The following is a 13,009-nucleotide window of genomic DNA, read 5'->3' as shown; positions in this document are numbered from 1 at the left end:
ATACCTTAGGGATTACACCAACTTCCATCTTGAAAACAAAATGGTTTGAGGAATAGTCCTATGGTCTGTGGGCTGGAACTGCCGCTCTTCAGTCAAGTCTAGAGCTCAGAGGCATGCCATAGTGAATATATGCTGGAGGAGGGCCAGCTGGCCAGTGTCACCTGTGGGACAAGTTAGCATACCCCGGGGACACTGACCACCTGGGGATAACTCTAATCTATTGTGAAGTCCAAAGAGAACAGGCCACACCCAGGGACAAAGGCAGCTTCTGCCTGAGGCCTCCTGGGCATCCTGAGGCCTCCTCACCACCGCTTGTCCCCAACACCCAGAAGAGGACAATGAGAGGGGACAGAGCAGATTAAGCATTTACCTTTCCCTTATTATTCCCTGGGAGCCTACAGAAAGCTGTCAATATCCCAGTTGCCTACAACAACACTTAGCTTTTAAAAAAAGGGAGACTCTAGGATGAAATCTGAATTGGTTTTTCTTGTTCATTTTATAAATATATATTTAGTACCCACGATAGGCCTGGAAATACTCCAGAGATGTCATTGAGAACCAAGAGGACAGTTCCCATCTTTGCAGAGTTCAACTAATTTAGTCAATTAAGCAAATAATTACAATGTAACCCCTTAAATATGTGCTTAAAAATGAAGTGAGGAACATGTGAGGCCTGAGGAAGAGAATATAAACTAGTCTTGCTTGGGGTCAAAGAGGCTCCCCAAAAGATAGAATATTTAACCCAAGGCTGGAGGATTTGGGCAGGGCCAGCCTTGTGGCTATGATATGTTCAGAGCTCCTTCCCCCTTGGAATGAATGCTCTTGGTCATGGCATTGAAGTTTTAATTTCACCTTTGAATTTAAGTTTTGTAAATAGAGTTCACTGCTACAGTGACCCATCCTCTGGGAGCTTGGAGATTCAGCTCCCACACACTCCCTCAGATTCTGCTATCTTCTGGCTCCAAGCACAGGCTCTTAGAGTCTTCCCTCCCTGGGGCCCTGGGCTCCCTGTGAGTGGGGAAGGCCTGATTAGAATACAAATCCTTTGATGCTTCAGAGATGGGCATTGGTTGTAGATGTCTCTACCTTGGGCAGGTCATGCCACAGCCCATGCAGTGAGCTGCTCTGCAGAGCTGAAGTCCAAGGCCCAGCTCCCTTCTAGGGACACAAAGTCTCCTGGAGTGGAGGTATAGATGCCCTTAGGCTTTGTCTGTTCATCGTGAATTGCAGTAGCAGGTTTATGTGATGGGGACGTTCCTGGTTCCCCTTCTTCATATCTGGCTGGGTCACAGGACAGCACCTGTTAGAAGGTGAGGATAGCAGAAGACGGATTAGATTGTGTTCGCAAAGGTCTGACCTTACTCATACAATAGTCAACTGGCAGTTAATACTGTGACAATTTGAGAAAGATGATGTGGAAAATGCAAATAGCTTTTTTGTTTGTTTTAGTGCCTTTATGAGGAGAGATTTCCCACTTTTTGAACAAGAAATCTTCCATTTTCATATGAACAGAGTCCCTCCCCTCCCCAGTGATACAGCGGGTACTTGGTGAGCAGTGGGGTGGGGGCATGCCTTCATGTGCTATGGGAAGGGTTTGGGTTGGAGCTACACAGGCAAAGGGATAAATGCGAAGCTAGAAAGCTCAGGGTAGCATTTTTTTAAAAATTAGTTTATCTTTATTTTGCCAGGCGGTGGTGGCACACACCTTTAATCCCAGCACTCGGAGGCAGAAGCAGGTGGATTTCTGTGAAGCCAGCCTGGTCTACAGAGTTAGTTCCAGGACAGCCAGAGAAACCCTGTCTCGAAAAAACAGTTGTACTTTATTTTATGTGCACTGGTATTTTGCCGGCATTTATGTCTGTGTGAGGGTGCGGGATCCCCTGCAACTGGAGTTACAGACAGTTGTGGGCTGCCATGTGGGTGCTGAGAATTGAACCTGTGTCCTCTGGAAGAGTACCCAGTGCTTTTAAGCACAGAGTTATCTCTTCAACCCAGCAGGTAGCATCTAAAACCTTTTCAGGCCACCACATGAGGCATGGACTCCGGTAAGACGAGAACTAGGAAAGGCACATAGAACTGTCCCGGTGGAACTGAAACAAGCAATGGAGATGGATAAGATAGTAACCTTGAGAAAGATTTCTGAAGTGAGCTGGATGGGACTTGGTATCTGACTGAAAGAGGGTTTAGAGACAGGGCCTGGAGAAAACAAGAATGGCACTGTAGTTTCAGAGTAGGGACAACTTGGGGAGTAAGGGAAGTTCAGACTCAACGGTGTGGGATACAAGTACCTCTGTCTACACCCTGGACAATTGATTCTGCAGGCCTCTGTATTTGGTGACAGGGCTCTCCTGTGGTGGCATGTGCTACACCAGTTAGGATGTGGAACAGGCAAAAATGGCTTCCTGCCCTTGCCTAGTACAAGCCAAGTATGAGAATCGGAGCAGTGATTACGACTGGGTGCACTGGCACTTGTCTGAGGGGATGGGCTGTCCCTTACAAATCCCCCTAGCATTCCATGAGAGTATCAGACCTGCATTTGGGTCTGATTCTGCCTGTTGTATGTCAGTGGAGAAGCCATAGGTGTTCTCCAAACAGAAGAAGAAACTAAGGCCCAGATAGGGCCAGGAGTTATGGCAATACACGGTAGTAGCAATACAAAGGGTATCAAGATGAGGATCAGGCTGTTAGTACAGCCTTATGAACCGGAGGTGAATGGGAATATGGGCTCTAAAATCAGTCCCATTGGAGGAGTGGTGTAGCATGGTGGTTAGGGCAATGGGTCTGGACCAGAATGGATGCTCTTGAGTATGGATGCTCTTGAGTCTTAGCCCCTTCATGGAGATGTGCTCTTGGACATGTGTAATCTCCGTGTTCCTTCAGTATCCTTGTTTGTGGTGGGATAACCTGGTATACTTGGGAGAGGCTTCTGTGTGAATGGGGGTCCTTTAGACTGTAGTGCCTTGTGCATAAACCTTTTGAGCTTCATGTTGAGGTCCACCTGTTCTTCAGAGTGGGTGACCCAGCCAGGCAGCCCCTGCTCACTAGATCCCAAGGTTGTTCTAGAATCTAAGGATATAATCCCCAATAGCGGTGCCAAATGATTGTGTCAGATAAAAGAAAACCCTTCCTTCTGTTGGGGAAATGTAGTTCAGTGACAGTATGCTTGACCAGCATGCATAAGACCTGGGTTTGATCTCCAGTGGTGGGGGGAAAAAATCCCTCTTCATCCAACCTGCCATCTGCCCTTGCTCTCTTTAGTCCCTCATCTCTCTTTGAGGCCCCAGTGTGTCTGACCAGCCTTCCTAGTTCCCCACCATCATCACGGGCAACAGCAACACTGAGTGTTTGCCGAGGGCTCACACTATCCAGTGTGGTTCAGACACAAATCACTGCCCAGCACAACTGGCTCACAGGCAGGCCTGTGCCCTTTGCAAACCACTCAGCACTAGAACAGAGAAGTCGGAGAGGAAGCAATCAGAGCTCTGACTCCTCTCTGTAATCTTGCCTCTGCTGACTCCTGGAACTGCTGCCCAGGCTAGAAAAGATGCTCACAGTGTCCACTCTACCCTCCAGGACTGACTCGCCCAGGAGATAAGCCTGACTGTGGCTTGGCACAGGGTGGAGGTGGGGGCTGTGGCTGATGCACCCCTGCTCAGCCGACTCTCAGGACAATGGAGGCGGAGGGAGAGATCCCAAAGGGATGCCATTGTCAGAGAAGTAAGAAGATGGGCAAACACATCCACACGCAGCTGGGAAGCAAGACTGGAGCCCAGGGCCTGCATCCCAGCAAAGCCCCAGACTCTCCTGTCCTGCCCAAAACCCAAGCTTCAAAAGGGGCCTGCTACTGATCTGACTTCAATTGAACTAAAAGGGACTTTTAGCCACCACTCTAGTCATGGCTGACCTTAGGGAACCCATGAGAATCTCAATGATCATCTGAGTCCCTAATTACTGATTAGAAACAGCTTGCTTTGGCTATAATGTCTTCTTTTGCCCTCTAAGAAATTGGGCATCAAACTTTGTGACTTTCACAAAGTGAGCGTACTGATTTGCATGCAGGAGGAACACATAGCAATTAAAACCCAACTTACAAGACAGTAAGCAGGGGATAAGGCTGGTTCTCTGGAGGGGTGACAGTGGAGGAATGACACAGCAGGATTAGTGGGGTATGCAAAGCCTACAGGCAAGAAAACTTACCCCGGGGGCTATTTTTCCACTGGGAAGAGCCAATAGCGAGAACAAAAAACCCCGAAGCACCCCTCAAGGCAGTGGTTTTCAACGGAGGGACAGAAGGAGACTTCTACCCATCAAGGGACATTTGCAATGTCTAGAATCATGGAGGTGGGGATGGGGACTCATGCATGTACTGGCACAGGACAGAATTATCTAGCCCCAATGTCAGTTAGGGTTGAGGTTGAGAGACCCTGCCTTAGACCACTAAATAACTTTTAGAATATTCTGTTGTGGGGCTGGCCCGATGGCTCAGTGGGTAAGGATGCCTGCTGCCAGGCCTGATGACCTGAATAAGATTTGTCAGGACCCATACGGTGAAAGTAGAGAACCACTTCCCACCAGTTGTCCTCAGGCTTCTACACTCAGACAATGGCACACTCACCCTCCTCCAATAAACAAACAAACGTTTAGAAAATAATGATAAAATCACATCTGGACATTACAAGAGTCCTGGCAGCCTGCTTCCAAACTCTGGATGAGTTTTCCTAACAGCCATAGGAGACATTGCTTGCTGCGTGGGACACTGTGAGTTGCTCCCCAGACTGCCGCCGGTTCAGCCCCTTCTTGGCTCCAGAGCAGCCAGCCCTAAGCCATCATAGGACACTCCAGGCCTCCGTCACATTCCTGGGGTTCAGGTTGCCGCCCAGTGTCCTCTGCAAGGCTGGAGGCTAAGCCTCTGGCAGCCAGGGTATTTGTCTTTTTATAGGGTCCAGAATGTCCTGCTGATGCCTGCGGCCAGGGGCCCACTACGCTTTGCCATCTGGGGAAGCTGAGACTTCGGCAGGGCCCCACTCTGGCCTTAGCTTTCAGAGCATAGGAACCAGGTTGTTCTAAAACAGCCTGGGGGGGTCTAATGACCAGGGGATGCCTGGCTGGGTCACCCACTCTGAGGAATAGGGGGACTCTCAACACAAAGCTCCCAATGTTGATGTACAAGAGCGCTTCCTCTAAGAATCTGTGAAAACAAAACAGATTCCTGGCTTTTGCCCCACCCCAGAGTTTACCCCTCCCCACTCTACGTGCTCATCTCCCTTTCTGGACACTCTTTCTTGCTCAGTCTGCCTCCCCCCTCCCGCCCCGCCCCGCCCCGACCAATGAACCAAATGGGCCTGAACAACAAAAGCCTTGGGAGAGTCTTTGGTATGTACCATGCTCTGCAGCCTTTCAGGGACACTAGAGGGAAAGCCAGGAGCATCCAAGTCAGACAAGCCTGCTCCTTTGTCAGCATCTCCCTAAATTCAGTCTCCATTGCTCCTCCTGTGAGCAGGGGCCAGCAATTCCCCTTGCAGAACTGTTAGCTCTCTGTGACGTGACCTCACACACAGCCTGGTACAAAGGCATTGTGCAACAAGAGTTCATTCCTTTTGTCCTCTGCCCTCCCAACACCCATAGCCCACAGCCAAAGTCATACTGTGCCCAGGACTGCAGAGGCAATGTGGGGCTATGGGCAAGAGCCAACAAATGCCTGCAGATGCCTCTGCTTCTCCAGTGTGGACTGGTGATTCAGACTGTGGAGTTTTAGACTCTGCACCTGGCTGTGTGCTTCTAGAAAGATGTTCATCCCTCCCTGTGGGTTGGCTTATTTATCCATAAAGTGGGTGTGCGGGTGCTTAGTGTGCAAGGGCTCCATTAATGTGTGTGGCTAGAACAGGTCCTTAATAAGGCTTAGCTGTATTCTTGTTATGAACCATGACACTTCCAACCCCCAGCCCTCCTAGGTTAGGCCTTCTGCTTTCCCCACCTCCCCTCCTGTCATTCAGCCCCATCTCCAGAGCTAGACAGTCCCGACATGTCTGCCCATTTGACCTGAAGAAGCTAGTGTGGAGGAGGAGCAGGGGGATAAAGATGCCCCTCCCCCCAGAGATGTAGGGTGGCATGAATGATCCACCCAGACCACGCCCATTTGAGCAAGGCTTCATCGCACTAAATATAGCAACTTCGCTCACTCGTCAACTGGTCATTTTCCAAACCCTCCAGTATGAGGGGTCAGGGAGATTCCAGGCCCAGATAGTGGACAGGGGCTGAGCAGGGGCTCAGCAGGCTGGCTCACCAGAGAAGTGTTGGGGGCAGGGCAAGGGCACAGTGTTCCCACCAGCCCCTCTCTTCTACCTATAACTCTTTCTTCTCTCATATAGGAAATATAGTACCTGTATTAGGACTCAGCCTCACTCCACCTTGTCTTGGTTGCCTGTGGGCTTGTTTGAGAACCTTTACTTGAGTTCTGAGATCACTCCCTGCTTCTCTTGAACCTGGCATACAGAAAGGTCTGGCTACAACTGTTCTTGGTGATTGCAGTTACCTGGCTTCCTGTCTGTTCTGAGTTGTACCTTTTCCCATGCTAAGGTCACAGGGGCCACAAGCCTTCTGTACTCTTATTGGGACAGGAACCTGAGCACAGCTGAATGGACCCCACTTTCAGGGGGCCATTGTGAACCCCACCCTGTGGACCTCTCACCTTGTGATGAATCTCCAGCCTTAACAGCCAAAAGCAGGGGACCTTGCCACAGGCTTATCCAATAATAAGTAGGCCATTCCTGCTGTCTCCTTCCAGAAACAAAAAAGATGGTGAACCCAGAGACAGGCAGCCACTACTACTATAAAGGGTCTTGTGTTATGCTTGTCAGGCCTACCCCCAAGCAGCTGCTGGGAGGACCCAGGTAGGAGGGATTATGTGGGGACATCCTGGCGGGCCCCTGCTTCACTCCCAGCCCAAGTTCCCATCAAAATCACCATCAATTCTCTCCACCTCCTTGAAGCAATCAGGCCCCAGCACATGAACCCCACAAGTCTATCACCTCTGGCACCTATATGCTTCATGTCTATGCAGATCAATTGCCTGGACCCTAAGGAAGGAGCCCTTCTCTGCCTCATTCTGCGTCTTAGCTTCTCCCAGGAAGCTCCACTGGAGTTCTTTTAGAGCACTCCACGGGGAACATGGAAGGCCCTCAGACAGGAGTGCAGACCAGGCCACAGTACTTGGGGCAGGTCAGAGAAAAGAGGGATGCAGACAGCTGGCCCTGTGGCCCAGACAGGTGGACTGGACTGGGCAAGTCCCTTTACAGACGAGTCTGGCTGACTGCCACCATCTTCTCTCAAAGCCCAAGGCACGCCCGGGTGGGAGTCACTGGGAGATGGGGGATAGAGGCTGTGCAAGTGATGTGCATTGTGAGCCCTGTTCTTTTGTGGGAACGCCTGGCTCCCATGTGGCAATACACAGATGCAGGGCCTGTACTCAGACTTACACACCAAGTGCAGCCATGAAGCTCCGTTAGAGGCCTGTCGGTGGGAGGACCTCTTGCACTGGGTACTGGTGATAAATGCCTTTGCAAGTGGAGCTGTTGGAGCTTTTGCCTCCCAGGCAGCTTCCTAGCCTTCCCGTGAGTTCAGGAGGACAGCAGGGCAAAGAGTCTGCTCCAAGGTCAAAGACTGTCTTCCCTAGTCTGGTATTAGGGTCTGTTTGTTGCTTATAACTTCCGATCTGTTCTGTGTGGGTCACTTCACTTGTGCTACATGGGACCTGCTATGTGACTGGCAAGCCCACATTCGTCACCCGGTCACACTTAGAAGCTAAGCATTGCTGTGGGGTTTTCACAGAGCTTCCTCAAGGACCCGTTGATCTCATCTTGCCTCGGTGGTAGTAGCCATCTGCAGGCCCACCCAAGCCCATAGTTTGTCTCTTAGGCAGAAAGGCCCGATGCTGTCCACAAACACACTGTCCAGATGCAGGTGACACAGCAGGAAACTGAGCAAACAGTCCTGTATTCATGTCAGGGGACAGTTAAGTGAAAAAAACAAACAAACAAACAAACAAACAAACAAACAAAAAACAGAGCTGGCAATTAAGTCTTGAAGTCTGATGAAACAAACAAACAAAGTGACGTGTCAACAGTAAGGAGCTAGAAGTAGGGAGGGGGTAACACAGAAGTGATCAACCATAAGCTGAGGCCACAGAGAACGAAGACAGTGAGCCCCAGGGAATAGCATTCCAGGCAGAAGAAACAGCAAGGGGCCAAACCTGAGCCAAAAATTCTTTCCCCTGAGTGTGAGGGAAAAGCTAGCCCCTGGAAGAGGGGGGCAGTATGCAGTCTTCAAACCCTGCCACTCCTTGTTTCTAGTACTTACCCTGAGATGCCCTCTTATGAGGGACCCTAGCACCTTACTTATCCAAATCCTGCTCCAAAGGGGGAATTTCCCCTTCACTTGTTCTTGGGGTCAAAACCATTGGGACTCCTACAGTCAGTACACACAGGAAGATGGCATTGCCTCTAGGAGGCTGCAGTTTAGCAGAGGCGATGGAGAACAGGGTCCCACACAATACAGACACCCAGGCAGATTCTCCTGGGGGACAATCATAGACGTCATATGAGCCTAGGTGAACAAAGGCTCGGTGGCTAGGTCACCTGGAGAGTCTGAAGGTCATCTCACAGGACAGGACAGTGTGTGCAGGACAATGGTTAAGTCCAGCAGTGAAGGTCAGCAGGGGTCATTTATTAAGAGGCTACGTACTCTGTGGGTTTACCTGACAAACCACATGGCCATGGGAGACTAGGAATGATGAAGTAGCCAGAGTAGAAAGGGACTAGGAGAGAAGGGACCATGAAAGGCAGCAAGTGACTACAGAGAGTGTGAGCCAGGGGCAGGGGCAGGGGCAGGGGCAGTTCTAGTGGAGATGAGATAGATGAATTGGGCATTCTAATGCTGGACCTGGTAGGATCCAAGCCCAGAGAGACCTCTGTCTTGAGTAAATGGACACAATTGGCCAATGAAGGCCTTGTGAGGAAGAGCAGGTTCAAGGGGAAGAGAGGTTCAGGCTCAGACATGTTGAGTTCTATTGGATAGAGACATGCCTTGGTGTGCCACTCACTGGTGTGTCTCCACCCAGCAGCTCTGTGAAGACCAAGAGAACACCATGGATGCCATGGTACAAGTAGCAAAACCCCTCCACAAAGAGCCAGGTATATAGAAGACCTGTCACCCACTGTGGAGTGGGACACCATCTCTTACAGGATGTCATTTAATCCTCAGGGCAACTCTTTGGAGATGGGGTCAATTAGCTTAGTTTTAACCAAAAATTTATTTATTTTATTTTACATGTATGGGTGTTTAGCCTGCATGTGTGTATGTGCACTATGTGTGTGCAGTACCCCTGGAGGCCAGAAGAGGGCATTAGATCCCCTGGAACTGGAATTTTAGATGATTGTGAGCCACCACGTGGGTGCTGGGTGTTGAACTGGGAGTCCTCTGGAAAAGCAGCTAGTGCTCTTAACCACTGAATTAGCTCTTAACCACCACAAGGAAACTGAGGTTCATAGAGGGAGCTGAGTAAAGAAATAGCCAGGGAGAATGTGTGCCCTATGTCTCCCGCCTCCAAACATTGACAACAGACTCCCCACAATGATGGAAATGTTTTAGGAAGGCTTGATTACAGGATGACACCCAGGGGGGCCATGCCTGGGGGTTTAGTCTCAAGATTAATAAATACCTGGGGAGTGTATAGCCCTTGTTCTTCTGTGGATGACACATAGGCTAGAGAGGCATGGTGCCAGCACAGTGTAACACTGATAACCCTGTACCTATAGTACAAGAATGGATACATCCCTGGTCCATGTCTACACAACAAGGGGCATGCTGTGTCCTCTCCAGCATTAGGCTGCAGAGTGGTAAAAGGAGAGAGTTGGATCTTAGAACTCGTGGGCTATGAACCCCAAGTGACCCCCATCTGAGGCCCACACCCCCTACAAACTTGCTCTGTGGCCAAGAGACAGATAGACAGCAGCAGGTGCAGGCCGCTCTCTGGTATACGTGGCTAGCCGCCCAGCTGTGAGCACGGCAACTATTTTGGGTCCTGTTTTCCTTTCCCTCAACAGAACTTCTCCTGTCTGTCCCTTGGGGGTTGAATCAACCTGAAAATTTACATGCTGGCTTAACGTCCCTATCAATACATTTGCCTTTCCCTGAGAGACAGGCCTGACTCCTGGACACTTACCACACAGAGGGAAGGCCATCCAGCTGATTTCCAGGAGACTCTCCACAATGGTTTCACCCCATTCCTCTCAGCAAGAATGGTATCCAGATTGGCCCTGGCAGCTCTCTTGTATGGAGGCAGTATTTGTCCCACAAATCTTTCTGCTGGACCTGGGCTCATGATGCTCAACCCACTAACAGCCCTGTTAATGGGATAGTGTGGAGGTGCCTTTCAATTGCACACTATATTTTTGGAGGGAGAAAGCTTTGAGATTGCAAACTGAGAGGGGTTTGGGGGAAATGTTAAAAAGAATAGGTCTAAGGAGGTGGTGGCACACACCTTTAAACACAGCCCTTAGGAGGCAGAGACCAGCGAATCTCTGAGTTTAAACTTAGCCTGCTGTACAGAGCAAGTTCCAGGACAGCCAGGGCTACACAGAAAAACCCTGCCTTGAAAAACAGACAACAAAAACAAAACAAAGAATAGATCTAGCTCATATATGCCTCTGTTTCTCCTTGAACATCTTCCAAGTCATTTCTAGGGTGGCCAGTTTCCCGATCTGTCTGTGTCCACAATAAAGGAACATGAGTCACAATAAAAGAGACCCCTGAAGGGTTCTTGGAGAGACCCTAGTACTGGGGTGCTTTACTAGGAATGGGCATTACTCAGTGATGGTAATAGGGGAACTGGGCTGTGGGCACAAATCCTCTCTTGTTAAAACAACTTTGTATGCCCCAGTGAAGTCACCTGCTGGTGTGTGCACCCTCGATACCCCGTCAGAAGGCTAGGATTGTGCAGGGAGCCTGGAGGAGTGGAGCTACTAGAAACCACCGAGCCAAAGTTCAGATAGCTGCAAGAGGAGCAGTTTCAACTTGGAACCAGGCCAGGAGGGAACTGATTCTCAGTTAGAAATAGCTCTTGCCTGGGCCCTGAGTAGAGAAAGGGTGACCTGGATAAGCTCAGGGTGACCCAGGATCGGGCTACAGGACAGGGTATGGAGGAGTCAGCAAGGCCATCTTCAGGGTGAGGCTGAGCTGAAATCCCAGCCCCTCACCAACAGAGCATCCTCTTACACAGGGCACTCTATTTTCTCATCCCCTGCCTGGTGGAAACTGCCTGTAGACAGCTGTAGTGGATGCCAGAAAAATAAAAAAGAGCAAAGGACCCTGGTCAGCACGAGATGGTCACTGGGGTGCTAAGGCCACCCCATTCCTAGCTTTAGTCCACTGAGTGGTGGGAGAGGGAAAATGCCCACACTGGAAGCCACTTGGGGATCTGTCTTAGGGTTTTATTGCTGGGACAAAACACAACCACCAAATGTAACTTGGAGAAGAAGGTGTGTCTTTCATCTTACAACTGTCAGATCACACTCCATCACCAAGGGAAGTCAAATGAAGGCTCTTAGGGTGGAAACATGGAGGCAGGAACTGAAGCAGAAGTCATGGAGGAACTCTGCTTACTGGCCTGCTCCCCATGGCTTGCTCAGCCTACTATCTTATACAACTCAGGCCCACCTGTGAGCAGGTGGCACCACCCACAGTGGGCTGGGTCCTCCCACACCAATCATTAGTCAGGACGATGCCTGACAAGCTTGTCTATAGGCCAATCTTATGAGGCATTTTCTCAATTCAGAGTCCTAGTCCTTTTCCCCAAATGATTCTAGCTTGTGTCAAGTTGACAAAAAACAAAAACAAACAAACAAAAAACTAGCTAGTGTTGGATCATTGCTTTATTCATCCAACTCTAGGTCCTGGAAGTAAGGTGGGAAATGGGCAGAAATTCCACTGTGTTGTGGAGTTTATTTTCGGGTGAGGAAAGAGCTAATGAATGCACATACAGGGCACTTTAGGCAGGTGTTAAAAAGGCAACATGAAGCTTGGAAGAAGATCTGAAAAGTGAGAAGTGGCTTAAATTGCACTTGTTAAGGGGACAGCTTTTGAGTGAAGAGTTGAAGGGGGTGGGGCGCTGTGGCGGGTGGAGGGGGAGCATCTAGGAGCTGCAGAAGCTGGTGGCTGGAGGACAGTTGGGGCTAGAGTGAGGAGACACTGGGAGTGTGCAGCAGGAAGGTGTGACCGTGCTTACCACCACCTCCTCCATTCCAGGAGAAACTGGAATACTTCTTCCTCATTGTCTTCTCCATTGAGGCTGCCATGAAGATTATAGCCTACGGCTTCCTATTCCATCAGGATGCGTACCTACGCAGTGGCTGGAACGTGCTGGACTTCATCATTGTCTTTCTGGGGTAAGAGCCGGCGGCGGGGGAAGAGAGGGGAGGGGCTGGAGTCAGATCTTCCCTGAAGACTCTGCCCGCAGACACTACCAGCAGCCCAGAGGCAAGATGGGACCTCAGTATTGCACTGACCACCCCAGGGGTGAGGTCAGTGTTGGTGGGGAATGAACCAGTGACCCCAACACCTGCCTGCAGGTCACAAAGCACTTCACCAGCTCTAAGTTCCTTCGTCTTCTCCCAGCCGCATGCAAGAGGACATGTGAGTGGATCCAGTGGCCACCTTGGCCATTTGTACATTGGTTCTACAGACCTACACTGTGGTGTTACTGGAGTACACAAATATGGACATCTAGTAGCCTGCATTAGTGTGCTCTGTCTGCAGCTCTGGTACAGCTGGTTCTGGAGACAGAAGTCCAAAGTTCAGTGTGGACAGGTCTGGTGTCCCCAGACCTCTGTCCTTGGCTGTAAGAGGCCACCTTCTCACTGTGGCTTTATGTGATCTGTCCACAAGCATGCACCCTGGGTGCCTTTTTGTATATAAGATTTCCCCCTTATAAGTAAACCCATTCAATTGGGTTACA

At 50.0% G+C, this 13,009-nt stretch overlaps 1 protein-coding gene across 3 annotated transcripts in view; it reads left to right on the top strand.

The window, feature by feature from the left end:
- Window positions 1-13,009, top strand: part of Cacna1s (calcium voltage-gated channel subunit alpha1 S) — a 63,613-nt gene that overhangs the window by 3,621 nt on the left and 46,983 nt on the right. For all 3 annotated transcript variants that reach the window (XM_027417492.2, XM_035445209.1, XM_035445208.1), the window contains exon 3: window positions 12,301-12,440. In XM_027417492.2, the coding sequence (XP_027273293.1) occupies window positions 12,301-12,440 (140 nt within the window). The remainder of the gene's footprint in view (window positions 1-12,300; window positions 12,441-13,009) is intronic.

This window comes from Cricetulus griseus, chromosome 5 (genome assembly GCF_003668045.3).
Source record: "Cricetulus griseus strain 17A/GY chromosome 5, alternate assembly CriGri-PICRH-1.0, whole genome shotgun sequence".
Classification (NCBI taxonomy): Eukaryota; Metazoa; Chordata; class Mammalia; order Rodentia; family Cricetidae; genus Cricetulus; species Cricetulus griseus.
This window is presented reverse-complemented; position numbering and strand designations above follow the sequence as displayed.